This window comes from Aulonocara sp. 'chitande type north' Nkhata Bay, linkage group LG23 (assembly GCF_057382095.1).
Source record: "Aulonocara sp. 'chitande type north' Nkhata Bay isolate Kocher_YH1m ecotype deep benthic linkage group LG23, A_spYH_male_GT1.1, whole genome shotgun sequence".
Taxonomy (NCBI): domain Eukaryota; kingdom Metazoa; phylum Chordata; class Actinopteri; order Cichliformes; family Cichlidae; genus Aulonocara; species Aulonocara sp. 'chitande type north' Nkhata Bay.
The window spans coordinates 45,329,503-45,346,662 of NC_141365.1; the positions used below are offsets into that span (position 1 = coordinate 45,329,503).

The window sequence follows — 17,160 nt, forward strand, 5'->3', positions numbered from 1 at the left end:
ATCTTAGCAAATATCTACGCCTCTAATTGGGACGATCACAGATTTTTCACTAATGTCTTTGCGCGGCTCCCCAATATGTCATCACACAATATCATCTTTGAGGGAGACCTAAACTGCTCATTATCTGCTATGGACCACAGTTCACACAAAAGTACACTTAGTCCAAACTCAGCATGCGTCATTCAGAGCTTTCTTGATAATTATGGGCTGGCTGATGTATGGAGATTTCATAATCCTGCTTCACATCAATACTCTTTTTTTCTAATGTCCATGAAACATATATTTGTATAGAAAAACGTCTCCCTTTAGTTACAGAATGTGATTATAAGACTCTGGTGATTTCTCCTCTTGTTTTTTCAATGTGTATTCCTGATGCCTGCTCCAACTATCAGCCATGGAGATTCAACTCAGTGTTGTTAGCAGATGAAGAGTTTGTCAGTTACAAAAGGTCTCAAAGAGATTTTTTTTCTATCAATCAGACCCCAGAGATGTCATCATCAGTCATTTGGGAATCTCTAAAAGCATCTGAGAGGCCAAATAATTTCATTTTGTGCCAAACAAAGTGCAACACTGAAAGAACATCATCCATAAATATTGAGTAAGAACTGGACTCTCATACAGCGAGACTCAAATGCCTTTAAACATCAGCTTATCCTGCTGATCCAAGTCCAACACTGAGTTTGTAAAAACATGTTTGTCAATCATTTTGTTTGGTTTCTGAGGAAAAAGATTCAATAAGTTGCTGCTAATACACAACATTTCATCATATTTCCTCATAACCCTCTTTTGTCTGACCATTTGATCCCATTTGAATTTGCAATAAAGGATCCACAGAGTTTGGTGACAATAATGACAGTAGATGTTTGTGTGAAAGTGCTGGAAGCAAATGAGTGTGTGATGTTCTTTCAGTGTTGCACTTTGTAGACGCTCCCTGAGCACTGGTCTCACAGCCAGCTGCACATAGAGACCAGTGTTGTTAGTCCAGGTCAGAAGATGACTTGTTGGAATGAAAATGAGCTTGTAGTTTGTCTGCTTTAATAATGTGACTGGAAAAAGGTGTTGGACTTCAAATATGTCCATTTCTGTCACACTTCACCTTTAAAAGTGAAGCCATGTGGTTCCTGGAAGGAAAAACACGACTTTTTCAAGTCTTTGTCCTGTTTTTATGAGAAATGTACGACTTTAATGTGAAACATTCAGAGTTTTTTCTCTTGTTGTGTTTGTTTGAAGCTGCTTCCTGTTGGCTTCAGCTGTTTGGAGTTTCCATTTTCTAAACTTCTACATTCTGAACCTTCTTCAGCTCTGAACAGATGATGAAACACTGAATGATTTCAAGCACTTTGTCTAATAAACTTACATCTTTCATTCTTTATACAGATTGAAGAGCTGTGGTTTGTCAGAGATCAGCTGTGATTATCTGGCAGCAGCACTGAAGTCCAACCCCTCCCATCTGAGAGAGCTGGACCTGAGCTCCAACTACAACCTGCAGGATCCAGGAGTGAAGCATCTGTGTGGTTTCCTGGAGAGTCCAGGATGTAAACTTGAAACTCTGAGGTCAGTCAGCATGTTTTAGTTGTGCTGAGATGAATATGATGTGAAAGTTGTGCTGACACTAAACTGCAGACATCAGGCTGATATTATACTGATCCACACTGAGGATCTTCATGGTAAAGTCTGTTTTCTTCTTCTCTGGTTTAGTCCATTGACTGCAGCAGAACAATGTTCACATTTCAAACAGTGATACTCAACGTATGGCCCGCGGCCCACACGCGGCCTGCCCACCTTTCCTGATTCAGAGAGAGGGGACCCTGATTAACTGTGTAGCTTCTTCCTCACAGTTCTAAGTATCAGACACAACAATGAATAATCCACAGCTGACTGTCTTTAGCAGGTCAAAGGTCACGGCACACAGCAGACAGTCAGAAATATTCTAACTCTGATCATTTATCAGTTGTGACACTGTGAGACTTGATCAGAGGTGTGATCATCACAGCAGAGGCCTTTGTGTCAAAGTCACTGAGGATCAAACAGAAACACATGAAGCAGATTTTCCTCTTCTGGCTTTTTATAGCAGATAACCTTCAAAATATTCTGCAGTCGATCAAAAACTGAAGCAAACCATGAAGCAACATGTGAACATGAGCTGATGCTGCTGAAGTGAAGCAAAGTTACAGAGGTTTGATTACAGACACAGCTGAGAGTTTGTAATCTGTCATCATTTTAAAAAGTTTCCATGGAACAGCAGAAATGAGGCTTTACTGTCAGAGGCCGACAGCACTGAACACAACAGCAGACTGGTGGCTAATAAACAGTGAATGATGCAGAAACAGATGTTTGAAGCTGTTCTTGGAGTACACTGAGAGAGAGAGAGCTGTGCAGGCAGGAACAGCCAAAGTCAGAGAGAATTCATGAGCATATTGATCAAACGTGAAGCAGAGTTTGGATCTTCTTTTGCTGCTGCTTCACTCAGTTTTGGTTGGAGACAGATGAAACCTGCAGCTTCAGGATCTGTGAGCTGTCCACTTTCAGCCCCGACGGCGTGTCCGTGTACGTGCCGTCGAGTGAACGATCCACGCTCTGTGTTTCCATCTTTGTGTGTTTAGCTGCTCTCATTTACTGTTTTATCTGTTTGCTGCTTGTTGAAATAGTTTGTGAGCTTTAACCTGAGATTCTGGCAAAATACATTTATATTAAACATCGATTCAGGATTGAATGAATCAACATCGTTTTATTCAAATTAAAACCATTTAAATGGGAACATGAATTTTTTACAGCCGCCTCTAATGCTGGGTAATGTCAGCTGGTCCATGTGCAGCTGGCTGTGAGGCTCAGGGAGCGTCTACAAAGTGCAACACTGAAAGAACATCATCCATAAATATTGAGTAAGAACTGGACTCTCATACAGCGAGACTCAAATGCCTTTAAACATCAGCTTATCCTGCTGATCCAAGTCCAACACTGAGTTTGTAAAAACATGTTTGTCAATCATTTTGTTTGGTTTCTGAGGAAAAAGATTCAATAAGTTGCTGCTAATACACAACATTTCATCATATTTCCTCATAACCCTCTTTTGTCTGACCATTTGATCCCATTTGAATTTGCAATAAAGGATCCACAGAGTTTGGTGACAATAATGACAGTAGATGTTTGTGTGAAAGTGCTGGAAGCAAATGAGTGTGTGATGTTCTTTCAGTGTTGCACTTTGTAGACGCTCCCTGAGCACTGGTCTCACAGCCAGCTGCACATAGAGACCAGTGTTGTTAGTCCAGGTCAGAAGATGACTTGTTGGAATGAAAATGAGCTTGTAGTTTGTCTGCTTTAATAATGTGACTGGAAAAAGGTGTTGGACTTCAAATATGTCCATTTCTGTCACACTTCACCTTTAAAAGTGAAGCCATGTGGTTCCTGGAAGGAAAAACACGACTTTTTCAAGTCTTTGTCCTGTTTTTATGAGAAATGTACGACTTTAATGTGAAACATTCAGAGTTTTTTCTCTTGTTGTGTTTGTTTGAAGCTGCTTCCTGTTGGCTTCAGCTGTTTGGAGTTTCCATTTTCTAAACTTCTACATTCTGAACCTTCTTCAGCTCTGAACAGATGATGAAACACTGAATGATTTCAAGCACTTTGTCTAATAAACTTACATCTTTCATTCTTTATACAGATTGTGGGGCTGTGGTTTGTCAGAGATCAGCTGTGATTATCTGGCAGCAGCACTGAAGTCCAACCCCTCCCATCTGAGAGAGCTGAACCTGTTCAACAACAACAACCTGCAGGATCCAGGAGTGAAGCATCTGTGTGGTTTCCTGGAGAGTCCAGGATGTAAACTTGAAACTCTGAGGTCAGTCAGCATGTTTTAGTTGTGCTGAGATGAATATGATGTGAAAGTTGTGCTGACACTAAACTGCAGACATCAGGCTGATATTATACTGATCCACACTGAGGATCTTCATGGTAAAGTCTGTTTTCTTCTTCTCTGGTTTAGTCCATTGACTGCAGCAGAACAATGTTCACATTTCAAACCTTCAAAGAAGAAGAAAAATCCTCCACTGGAAAATTCACTGTGAAACTCTCAAACTCTTCATTGCACCTTAAAGTCTGTGTGACACTGAAATCCAAAGCAAAATGTGCGTTTGCTTTACAGACAGCAGTCCAACACAAACATACACACATCATCCAAAACACAGTCCAACATCCAAATCTCCTCCACTGCCAGCATGAATGATGGGAAAGAGAAGGAGGAACACTCTGACATTCAGGGTTAGAATGAGTTTCATCAAGCAGACTGTGAAGATCAAAGCTGCATTAGAAAGCTTACATGAATGAATGAGTGGACAGAAGTGGACAGAGATCATCTGAAGCACTTCAAAGGCTTTAAATCAGCACATTTCTCTTTATTCTTTATCAACTCTGTTAGTTTCTCTCAGTTTTCTGTGGAATGAAGCTAACAGCAGGCTAATAAGATGCTGACCAATAGGTTTCTATTAAAGGTTGTAATTTGTATATGAAAAAGTGCTTTGGCTCAGCAGGGATCAGCTTACAGGTAGAATACAGCTGCTGGATGGGATTAGCATGTCATAGCTATCTACCAAACTGCTAACTGGGGGATTTCAGGCCATCTATGGATCACTTTTGCTAACTGTTTATTCAGCTTAGGCTCACAGGGCTGCAGCCTGTGCCCTAGCTGTCATAGGGCAAGAGGCGTGGTCCACCTGCACAGGTGAGCAGTCCATCACAGGGCCAACAGAGAGCGACAGAGAAGCACTCCCTCACATCCACACCTACAGCCAATGTAGAAGCACCAATGAACCTAAGCAGCATTTCATTGGACTGTGGGAGAACATCCAACCTCCACAGAAAGGCCCAGCTGACCAACAAGCTTCAACCTACAACCTTCTTGCTCTAAGGCACTAGTGCTAACCACTTTTGCCCATTTCAGCCCAAATCCTGCATCTTCCTGTTTCTGACTCCAGGCCAGCTCCACTAACACTTTCTCATCAGACACTGCCACCTAGTGGAGGAAGTCTTAGTTCCATTTGAAGCTTCAGATTACAGTTAGTTCCTTTACAAAGAGGTGGAGGTGGTGGGGCCACAGCACCATCATCACTGAGTGCCATAGGACACTTAACCTTTGTTTCCATATGCTGGGAACTTCCTGTTGTTCCAAGGAGGACTGGAAAATGTGTGAAAATCTCCCAGTCAGTTCCTCACAGCACACTTCAATCATTTCCCTCCCACAGCATCAGGACCAGGGCTTTTTCTCTCTTTGGTCCCACTAAGAGATTTCCACACAAACACCTCATCAGTGGGACTCTCAGAGCTACCAGCCCTTTGCTACAATCACAAAGCTCTTCATTGAAATCAATGATATCAAAGCTGGAATCAAATGAGTCCAAGTCTTCTGCTGATTCAGCATCACATTCATCTTTGCTCCTTGTTCTGCATCCCCACCATGGACTTCATTCCTTTCCAAGCCAGCCTTGAGTGTCCTTTATTCAGCTCATCCTCTGCTTTACTTTTACACCTGATTTTAGCTGCTTTATCTCTCTTTCAACAGGTTTCTGTGCCTCAATCTTTTTCTTCTCTCCCTCATAACAAGACAGCTTCTTCTGCCTGAGAACATGTTGGAGTGATTTACTAATCCAGGGCTGCTTATTGGGGAAAATACTTCCTGTTTCCAAAGTAATCCCCATTTTTCCCAGAAAGAAATGTCAGTAGAAATCGATGATCTAAGTGAGAACATGAGCCTTTAAAAAGTCCCAGTGGGTGCAGTCAAAGCAGTCCCTCAGTCCCAGTATAGAGTCTTTGGTCCAGACTGGAACAGCTGTGTGCCCAGTTTGAGCTCTCTTCAGTGCTGTGACCTGACAGACCCAGAGGGGCCATCACATTTAGAAGCTCCCCTGATGGAGCCACAACACATGTCCAATACTTAGTCTGTCTTGTTGGACCAACTGGAAGAAATGATTCAAGGACTTAGTCACAGAACAGAGATTCAAATCTCCAAAATCCAACTGGCTGCATCAGGACATATAGTCTGAAACTCTGCACAGTTTCCTGTTTGAAGCTGCTTCCTGTTGGCTTCAGCTGTTTGGAGTTTCCATTTTCTAAACTTCTACATTCTGAACCTTCTTCAGCTCTGAACAGATGATGAAACACTGAATGATTTCAAGCACTTTGTCTAATAAACTTACATCTTTCATTCTTTATACAGATTGACTCTCTGTGGTTTGTCAAAGATCAGCTGTGATTATCTGGCAGCAGCACTGAAGTCCAACCCCTCCCATCTGAGAGAGCTGGACCTGAGCTACAACGACAAGCTGCAGGATCCAGCAGTGAAGCATCTGTGTGGTTTCCTGGAGAGTCCAGGATGTAAACTTGAAACTCTGAGGTCAGTCAGCATGTTTTAGTTGTGCTGAGATGAATATGATGTGAAAGTTGTGCTGACACTAAACTGCAGACATCAGGCTGATATTATACTGATCCACACTGAGGATCTTCATGGTAAAGTCTGTTTTCTTCTTCTCTGGTTTAGTCCATTGACTGCAGCAGAACAATGTTCACATTTCAAACCTTCAAAGAAGAAGAAAAATCCTCCACTGGAAAATTCACTGTGAAACTCTCAAACTCTTCATTGCACCTTAAAGTCTGTGTGACACTGAAATCCAAAGCAAAATGTGCGTTTGCTTTACAGACAGCAGTCCAACACAAACATACACACATCATCCAAAACACAGTCCAACATCCAAATCTCCTCCACTGCCAGCATGAATGATGGGAAAGAGAAGGAGGAACACTCTGACATTCAGGGTTAGAATGAGTTTCATCAAGCAGACTGTGAAGATCAAAGCTGCATTAGAAAGCTTACATGAATGAATGAGTGGACAGAAGTGGACAGAGATCATCTGAAGCACTTCAAAGGCTTTAAATCAGCACATTTCTCTTTATTCTTTATCAACTCTGTTAGTTTCTCTCAGTTTTCTGTGGAATGAAGCTAACAGCAGGCTAATAAGATGCTGACCAATAGGTTTCTATTAAAGGTTGTAATTTGTATATGAAAAAGTGCTTTGGCTCAGCAGGGATCAGCTTACAGGTAGAATACAGCTGCTGGATGGGATTAGCATGTCATAGCTATCTACCAAACTGCTAACTGGGGGATTTCAGGCCATCTATGGATCATTTTTGCTAACTGTTTATTCAGCTTAGGCTCACAGGGCTGCAGCCTGTGCCCTAGCTGTCATAGGGCAAGAGGCGTGGTCCACCTGCACAGGTGAGCAGTCCATCACAGGGCCAACAGAGAGAGACAGAGAAGCACTCCCTCACATCCACACCTACAGCCAATGTAGAAGCACCAATGAACCTAAGCAGCATTTCATTGGACTGTGGGAGAACATCCAACCTCCACAGAAAGGCCCAGCTGACCAACAAGCTTCAACCTACAACCTTCTTGCTCTAAGGCACTAGTGCTAACCACTTTTGCCCATTTCAGCCCAAATCCTGCATCTTCCTGTTTCTGACTCCAGGCCAGCTCCACTAACACTTTCTCATCAGACACTGCCACCTAGTGGAGGAAGTCTTAGTTCCATTTGAAGCTTCAGATTACAGTTAGTTCCTTTACAAAGAGGTGGAGGTGGTGGGGCCACAGCACCATCATCACTGAGTGCCATAGGACACTTAACCTTTGTTTCCATATGCTGGGAACTTCCTGTTGTTCCAAGGAGGACTGGAAAATGTGTGAAAATCTCCCAGTCAGTTCCTCACAGCACACTTCAATCATTTCCCTCCCACAGCATCAGGACCAGGGCTTTTTCTCTCTTTGGTCCCACTAAGAGATTTCCACACAAACACCTCATCAGTGGGACTCTCAGAGCTACCAGCCCTTTGCTACAATCACAAAGCTCTTCATTGAAATCAATGATATCAAAGCTGGAATCAAATGAGTCCAAGTCTTCTGCTGATTCAGCATCACATTCATCTTTGCTCCTTGTTCTGCATCCCCACCATGGACTTCATTCCTTTCCAAGCCAGCCTTGAGTGTCCTTTATTCAGCTCATCCTCTGCTTTACTTTTACACCTGATTTTAGCTGCTTTATCTCTCTTTCAACAGGTTTCTGTGCCTCAATCTTTTTCTTCTCTCCCTCATAACAAGACAGCTTCTTCTGCCTGAGAACATGTTGGAGTGATTTACTAATCCAGGGCTGCTTATTGGGGAAAATACTTCCTGTTTCCAAAGTAATCCCCATTTTTCCCAGAAAGAAATGTCAGTAGAAATCGATGATCTAAGTGAGAACATGAGCCTTTCAAAAGTCCCAGTGGGTGCAGTCAAAGCAGTCCCTCAGTCCCAGTATAGAGTCTTTGGTCCAGACTGGAACAGCTGTGTGCCCAGTTTGAGCTCTCTTCAGTGCTGTGACCTGACAGACCCAGAGGGGCCATCACATCACATTTAGAAGCTCCCCTGATGGAGCCACAACACATGTCCAATACTTAGTCTGTCTTGTTGGACCAACTGGAAGAAATGATTCAAGGACTTAGTCACAGAACAGAGATTCAAATCTCCAAAATCCAACTGGCTGCATCAGGACATATAGTCTGAAACTCTGCACAGTTTCCTGTTTGAAGCTGCTTCCTGTTGGCTTCAGCTGTTTGGAGTTTCCATTTTCTAAACTTCTACATTCTGAACCTTCTTCAGCTCTGAACAGATGATGAAACACTGAATGATTTCAAGCACTTTGTCTAATAAACTTACATCTTTCATTCTTTATACAGATTGAGTTACTGTGGTTTGTCAAAGATCAGCTGTGATTATCTGGCAGCAGCACTGAAGTCCAACCCCTCCCATCTGAGAGAGCTGCACCTGTGGGAAAACAACCTGAAGGATCCAGATGTGAAGCAGCTGTCTGATCTTCAGCAGAGTCCAGACTACAGACTGGAGACTCTGGAGTAAGTAGAGTGATGGAGTGAGTGGGTGGTGCTGTCAGCAGTATTGTACTAAACACAGTCAGTATGAAACAAAGATCCAGTGTTTCCTGTAAAGCTGCAGCTTCTCAGTGAAGCTGTGAGAGGAGAACGGTGACAGGCTTCAGGATTGGACACAAACACTTCCTGTTTCTCACCTTTATGGTCACCATAGTAACGGCTGACACGCTCTGATCAAACACTGTCAACAGCCAATCAGCTCTCTGAACAAAGCAGCACGCAGACCAATGACTGCATTGATTTCCAAGTTTAAAGCAGTGAAGAACACAGTCTGTAGGTGAGGAAGAATTTAGTGAGAGCAGATGTTTGGATGGAATTCCTCCAGTTAACAGCTGGAACCGTCCATCTGGATTGTTGGGCTTGTTGTTGGGGTTCCTACAGAGCTCAGAGTGGACACACCAAGGTTCTTCTAATGAATGAAAGTCCAAACTCAAACTAGGAGGGAAAAACATTTTCAGCAACTTCAATAAAAATCCAAAGATTAGAAAAAGTGAAGCAACAATGAGTCCTAGTACAGTCCCAGCACTGACGTCCCTGCTGCTCTTTATACTGGATGTGCTGCATCACTGACTGACAGCTGATGAAGAGTCTCTGGAAACACTCGTTTATCTCCTCTGCTCTTCCTCCTTCTCTCTGCAGGTGGAGCTGATGATGGTAAACAGGACGGTGTGTGTGCTGAGAGAGGAGCAGCTGTGTCCTGATGATCCAGAGAGGTTGAAGCAGCAGCAGCTTGTGTGTAGAGACGCTCTGACTGGGCCATGTTACTGGGAGGTGGAGAGGAGAGCTTCATCCAGCAGTGACTGACAGAGGAATGAAGTGCAGATGACTGTCAGTGCTGCAGAGTGAACTGCTCTGAGAACAGCTCCACTGTCAGACACAATGTAGAGTCCAGCATCAGCCCTGTGTGTCCCTCTGGATCTGACAGAGGATCATCAGTGTATCTGGACTGCTCTGCTGCTGCTCTGTCCTTCTACAGTCTCTGCACAGTCTCTGTCTCACTCTGGAAAGATTTTACAACTTGTTGTAATTACAGAACGTTAATATAATATTCAAACATGTGATCTTCTCTTTATTTCTGAATCTTTACCAAATAAAGAAAAACCAAACTAACAAACAGAAGCTGTCGTGTCCTTTTTCACCACATCTGTGAATCTTTTCTGTGTTTTTCCTCTTTTCCTCCTTCCTGCAGCTCCATCTTCATCATTCTGTGTCCAGTATATGTGAACACGTCCAAAGCATCTGAGCCTCATGTTACCCGTTTGTGTGAGTTACGCCTGTCGTTGTGTTGTGGTGTATAAATAAGGGGCAGGAGACAGCGCTGGATCTCTGAGTTCTTTACTCTCAATTTCTGCAACATCTGCAATATATAGAAATGCAAACCTGTGAGCTGTGTGTGTTGTGCGTCTGCTCGGCCACCTCTCCTCCGGCCGTGCTGGAAGCAGCTGTGCGTTTGACAGTTTTATCGACTCGACAATAATCGAACAAATTAAATGTTCAAAAATATCAACTTAAGCACTTCAAAGTCAACAAAAAGCTTAAAACAATGAAATAATATTTCACTGACAAAACAACAGCTCATAAGAACGATACACAAAATAATACAGAAACAAACAAATAAAAGTTATTAACCAGGATCCATGTTTTTGTCACAAACACTGAATCAGCTGATTCACTCTTTATGTTTCTGAGTTTGTTTTGTGATTATAGTTCTGGTTTCTGTTTCTGTGTCTTCACTGTGTCCCACGTCTCCTTACTTTGGACTGTCTGTCCTGTCACTGAAGGTGTCTGCCCAACAAGGACGTGGTGCTGAATGCATCCAGACCCCTGCTGACTGTCTTTGCAGCTTCTGTCAAAGGTACAGTGTCCACTGTGACCCTGAGAGCAGGACACAGCCAGAGGTGAGTCAGCAGTTACAAACTAAATGCTGCTGACATGAATCAAACTGCTGGATAACCCACTGCTCATGAAAATGGCACCTTTCTGTTGCTTTTTGAGATTACTGAGAATATTTGAATTGTGACTCAGATGGCAGATCCAGGCTCTCAGCCTCCAGCTGAAACTTCCAGTCCTCCCCCAGCCAGAAGCTCTGATGCTGGGCTGAGAGACTTTGATCCTTCCCTGGATCCAGAAATCCAGGAGGGAGAAGGAGAACAGGACCTCCTTCCTGATCTGGAGAGGCCTGAGGGAAAGAAAGATGGAGCAGACAGAGCTTTGAACAAATCCAAACCTCCTGAGCTTCACCTCCACAAAGGTGCAGACACTGATGCACAGATTCACATGTGACACCTGCAGCGTCCAGCTTGTGCCGCTGACATTATCTCCACTCTGATACAAGCCTCATTCACTCGCTCACACACGTTCATACAATCACCTTTTCCTCACAGTCACACACATGAATGTAATGAGGGGAACTCGGGTTCACTGTCATTCCTCAGGATGCTTTGATATGCAGACTGGAGGCTCTGTGGATGAAACACCGACTGTCTGAAGCACTCTGAAGTGTTCATGATGGACTTCATCCTGATTAACACTACAATACTTGTTAGAGGCCTTTTATATGTAATAATATTCTTTTCCATTAAAGCTCTGAACATTCTCACTCTTTCTTGACCAGGTGTGACAGGTGAAGGACACCGGCGAATAGGAGGACAGAAGCTGAGAGCCATTAGTCACATGACTTCAGCTGCTGCTGCCTCACCAACCACTGGCCCCTCGGTGAGTCTAGAGTTACAGCAGTGACCACAGGAAGTGCACACGTGTGATCTAAAGCTACATGTGGGCCTGTGACCATCAGTCTTCTCACTGTGGTAGACGGGTTTGTGAGTCCCTGTGATGCTGGGAGTGTCCAGGACAGTCGCTCCTGATCGGGTCTGTCATGGAAAGCTGGTCCCAGGAATTCCTGGAAAATTCCTCCACAAAAGAGAACTGGGAACATAAGTGCAGAGTGACAGAGGTGCTCAGCAGCCCTGCTGTTATATGGGAATAGAACCAGAATAGTCGGCAACCACTTGAGTTAAGTTAGCCAAAGAGATGCGACTCAGACTGACTTCATCATGTTGGCAACGTGTCTGCATTGATAAATTCCAGTTATTCACAAATCAGAGAATAATTCCAGTCATTCAGAGACAGATTGTGATTGTTTGGAGGATGTAATCGTTTCCCTTCAGGGAGCGTGTTGGACGCTCAGTGTCCGGGTGATTAGCTGATGCAACTACTTAGAATCAGTTTGTGAATATGAAGAAAATCAGTGCAGTCACTGGACAAACTCTGATTCTTCCTAGTTTCACTCTTGTTTCAGTCCAGTGTGACTGAGGTGGTAAAAAATGATCTGACTTTTAGCCACACAGCTGTCTGCTAGAGAAAAAGCCTTTGTGCACAACTTTCTTAAAGGCAAACGGCACCATGTTCACTGCAGCTGCAGCAAACGCAGCAAAGAGTGAAAGTTGGACTGAGAATGTTGTGACTGTTTCATGAGAAAGAGCAGGAAAACAAGCATCACACACCCAGACACAGTGCTGGGATTAGAATTAGACTTTAGAGCCAAATGTAGGACAAAAGCTTTAATATGAAAGAGGAAAACCCAACAACAGCCAGAGCATGAAGCTCAAAACTATACCAATCACCAAGAAAGCTGACAGGCCTGTGACACGTCAGAGACGCCGTTCAAATCATAAAGAAGTTGGTTTATTGACAAAATGTAAAAAACCAAAAGAATCAAGTCAACCTTCAGTTTCGAGCGAGTAGACCAATCAGGCACAGCAGCAGCTCTAGAATAAGCAACAATTTGATGTATTACAAACAACCTTTCATATACACACATACATATGGCTCATATGCTGTTTAAAAAGGGCTCAAAGACCCAACAGATTACACAAAGTACAAAAACACTTTCATTCAGACAACAGTCAGCTGTGCACGAGACAGAGAGCCGACTACAGTTAGTAACATGGACTCACTTTGTTTCAGACACGACACAAAGTAACACAAAGCCACAAAGAGCAGAAACATCAAAAAGGAGGCAGAGCAGCAGCAACTCTCCATGAGCTGTGAGGCTAACAGCCACCCACACTTCCTGTGATGCATAATGAAAACAACATTAACCTGAAGGATGATAACAACAGAAAGAAGTCTAAGCTAACGTTACACAGCGCTCACACAGCGCTGACTGTACAGGCCTCACACAGCTACGACCTGCATCCACAACACCTGATTCTACTGAACACAAACAAGTTAATGATATATGAGCAATCCAGGGAAGGCTTCCAGGAAGGTGAGGATCCAAAGACAGCTCTACAACAGCATCAGTCAGCAACAATGTTACTAATCACTGACTCTTTCATCCTTTTATACTCAATCAAAAAGTGCTGTGTTCACATTTGTTTCTGCTGAAATCCAGAGACTGAAAATGCGTCTTTTTAAAGTTTGAATAAACTGACTGAACTTCTCACGAGTCCAACCGTGAGGAACACTTCCCCCCATGACACATCACAGGACAACGTCTCAGTGGAGGGGGGACAGTAGCTCAGTTTAGGCAGTCACACTCAGAATCGATGCCTCCAGTCAGGGTCAAACGTGGTCCTCAGAAACCTGCAGATGTTTGGGCCAAGCTCTCACTGGTCTCTGCGTCTGTAGACTGAGCTGATGTTTCTCCAGGTGTCTGGTAAAAGGACGATGCTGCTGTCCAATGAGGCGAGGAGAGAAGTAGCCAAACAGGCGAGAGCCGTGAAGGAGGAACGGCGGGCAGCTCTGGATGCCCGACATAAATACCTGATGAGCAGGCTGGCAGACGCCGGCAGCCTGGAGGAGGCGGCGGTGGAAGACGCCATCGTCTCTGATGACAGAGTAAGTTCAGAGACCTGATCCTTCCTCAGAGTTGAACCTTTGAGTCATTAATGTCTGATTCTTCCAGTTCAGTCTGATCCATGAATTCTTTGCTGCAAACGGATCCAAGAAGCTGATTTTCTTCTATCAGGATGTCAAACAGGTAACTTTGATCACATTTCAATGACTGACACATGAAGGTCTAACCGCTCTTCATAATCTGCTGTCCTGTTTGTTGCAGCGTACTTTGTATTCATATCTTTTAATATCTGCCTTTCTCCCAGAGTCTGTCCTCCCGTCAGTCTTCCTTTGTGGACGCATCAAACTCAGCTGTGGCTCAGAGGAAACTCTTCCTCACTACGGGGAACTCTGAGGTTGGCTTCAGCTTTTTATGTTTAGTTCATGTGAGAATCACAGAAAAATGCTGATATGAGTGGAAGCTTCTGCTGGGAAATTGGCAAAGAGCAGATTATTGAACAGCGAGGCAGACAGTTCATTTCAGTGATGCCAGTTTATTAGAAACGAGGACTGTGGGGCTGCTGGAAGTCAGGACGGCCGTTCTCTGGATAAACCTGACAGCTGAGGTGGAGAGCAGGATTTATCCACAGACGGCTTCTTCCAAGCAAATGTCCTGAACACACCTGAGCTGAGGGTTACACAGTGTGTCCTGTGTGATCTCTGCTTTATGGTGGTTGAATCTCACAAATGTGACCATCAGACCTGACGACTTATTTGTGATGTTTTCATTAAAAATATCCTGGGTGAGGTGTTTGGGGCATGTCCCATGAGGAGGAGTCTCCAGGGCAGACCCAGGACACACTAGAGAGGTTATATCTCTCAGCAGGCCTGGGAATGCCTCAGTATTGTCCTGGATATGCTGGAGGAAGTGGTTGTTTAGGGAGGTCTGGGATTCTCTGCTTAGACTGCTGCACCTGTGACCCGGGACCAGATAAACAGGAAATGGATGTTTGAAATTCAAAGAAATCCTCTTTTAATAATGAGGAAAAAAGACAGCAGGAGATCCATCGCAACTAACAAAACACTTCAAACACATCAATGCATCAACTTTAATCAACTTCATTTGGTTCAAATGAAGGAATCTAACAAAGCACTCACTAAAATGAAACACCAGTTAGTTTCCCGAGCTCAACAGGTCGAACACCTGAGTTTGGTTTGCGGTGCAGTTTTTATTTCTTCTAGATAACTTGGGTTATTTGCACAGGAAGGTTTTTAAATGTATTTCTTAAGTACGATCTTATATGGGGGTTGATTTTATAGCATAACAGAATAATGTAATAACTCTAATAGAGTATAAAACATTTGCAGAATGAAGTACAAGGTGAAGAAAATTCAGAACGTCCCTGTTTGAAAATACAGCCTCAGAAGGTCAGAGATGGACAAATTCAGCTACAGAAACATGTGGCCATTTTTTTAAAGCCATAGAGCATATTACAGACGACACAAAGAGCAAACACTGTAAACTTCTAACCACAGACCTCACACAGCTCACACACGTCAGAGTGAAGCTGTCATTTCCTGAAGCTTCCACACAAGAGAACTGGCAACAAGGTGGAGTCCTCATGGATCACTAGCAGAGAAATGTGGGTGGGTGCCAGACCACATGGACTCGACTCACTTTATTTCATACAAAGGAGCAGACTAATGCTGTCATCCTTAAAGACTAACTAGAAACAAGCAGTGCGCTCGCATCGACTCGACTTGTTTTGCAAGTTTGAAGTGAGATGGTACTTTGGAGTCAGCCTCCCGAGATGATGGCTGGCTGGTTTTTGAGAAAAATCTCATATTTATACAATGAGCAGCAGACTTTCCTGACTTGCAGAGGTCAATGTCCTCCTCAGTCATGCGCCATGAGTGGCACAGATACTATTCATCAAATAACTAACATGGCCTTGATTGTTACTCCAGAGACTTATCTGCGATGTAGCTTTATAGCATTTTCATTAGCAATCGTATGATTTGTGTTACAATGACCTTTGTGGACGGGCCCGGACCCCCAGGCCTCGTCCGTGACGCCGACGGTGAGCGCAACGTTTTTGTTTTCTTGCGCTTAAAATAACCTGATCAGCGTTCTGCGGACGGTTTGTTTACATTTCTCACATCTGTGATTGTTCACACGGGTTGGACACGAGCAGAGAGGGCTTTCAAGATGAAAAAGCCAACGTGAAACTTTAACGGACGACAAAGTTTTTCAATCAAATCTCCGTCACACCCTTCCTTGACCTCATCACGTTACCCACCTTAGTCAAGGAACAGTGGTTCGGGAAATATGCATTTGTTTTTTGGACCAGTTTAAAACGTATCTCAACTAGTGATGTGCGGATCGATACTGAAATATCGATTCCTCCGATACCCGTCATTGTGTCCGGCCCCTTGGCGTGCACACTCACAACAATGGCTGAGCGTAAACAGAGTCATGTGCAGACGTATTTTACCTCCACGAACAGCTGAGACGTGGTTTGCCATACATGTGGCAAGAATGTGAGGTGTTGTGGTAACACCGCTGACCTGGTCAAACACCTCAGAGTGAATCACATCACAGAATATGACGAGCGTATGTTGAGGCGAACTGAAGAGGAGGAGAGGGAGAGGTGCTGCCAGGGCGAGACAGACGTCTCTCACGGAGTCCTTTAATGCTGCAGGCAGGCAACAAATAGCCACAACTTCAGGTTTTTCATTTCTATATGATAATTCTGCATCATTAAGTGATAAGAACAAGTAATCTGATGTCCTGTGATCATTACGACGCTATAATTTGAGATAAAATAAAAGATAGAGTAAAAAAAACAAGTTTTTGTTCAGAGTATCGTATCAGATCAGTATCGTCGATACCACCCTGAATTTTACTTGGTATCGGATCGGAAAGGAAATCAGTGGAAATCAAATCCTGCTTCTACAGGTGTCCAGTTCATTCACTCTGACCCCTCCAGATAAGCGTTGCCAGTTCTCACTGTGCTGTAGATCACATTTTCTTGTGTTTGGGGTTATAACGGTTACTTTTGAGGTCTGTGTTATAAAGCAAGTTAATCCTGAATTTAACTGGAGAAGACAAATTCCCACTGCGTGGTGTAGTGCACAGCCAGGCATTCTTTACATTAGTTCGTTTGACAAAACCAAAAAGCCGAAAGTATTTACTTGGAGTTTGGTTTGATGAAATAAGTGCCAGAATCAGTGAATACAAATGATTCCAATGACATGAAAACTGGTGGAAGGACAAATCCCTCAAGAAAAGCACGACTAGCACATTAAGTTTGTTTGTAATCATCATCATCTCTAACACCATGCGCACAACAGTGATTTTGTTACAGAACACTAAGATAGTAAAATCTGGGAAATGATGATATTTCTTTC

At 43.5% G+C, this 17,160-nt stretch overlaps 2 protein-coding genes across 2 annotated transcripts in view; both read left to right on the forward strand.

Moving 5' to 3' along the window:
• Positions 1 to 17,160, forward strand: part of LOC147302753 (NACHT, LRR and PYD domains-containing protein 3-like) — a 135,532-nt gene that overhangs the window by 84,120 nt on the left and 34,252 nt on the right. The window contains exons 8-10 of the mRNA XM_086284400.1: positions 1,378 to 1,554; positions 3,662 to 3,838; positions 6,209 to 6,385. Of these exons, the coding sequence (XP_086140526.1) occupies positions 1,378 to 1,554; positions 3,662 to 3,838; positions 6,209 to 6,385 (531 nt within the window). The remainder of the gene's footprint in view (positions 1 to 1,377; positions 1,555 to 3,661; positions 3,839 to 6,208; positions 6,386 to 17,160) is intronic.
• On the forward strand, positions 10,996 to 14,219 carry LOC147302757 (dynein axonemal heavy chain 5-like). The gene is made up of 5 exons (XM_086284503.1): positions 10,996 to 11,221; positions 11,585 to 11,685; positions 13,624 to 13,812; positions 13,880 to 13,954; positions 14,076 to 14,219. The coding sequence occupies exons 1-5, from the start codon at positions 10,996 to 10,998 to the stop codon at positions 14,217 to 14,219; spliced, it is 735 nt and encodes a 244-aa protein (XP_086140629.1).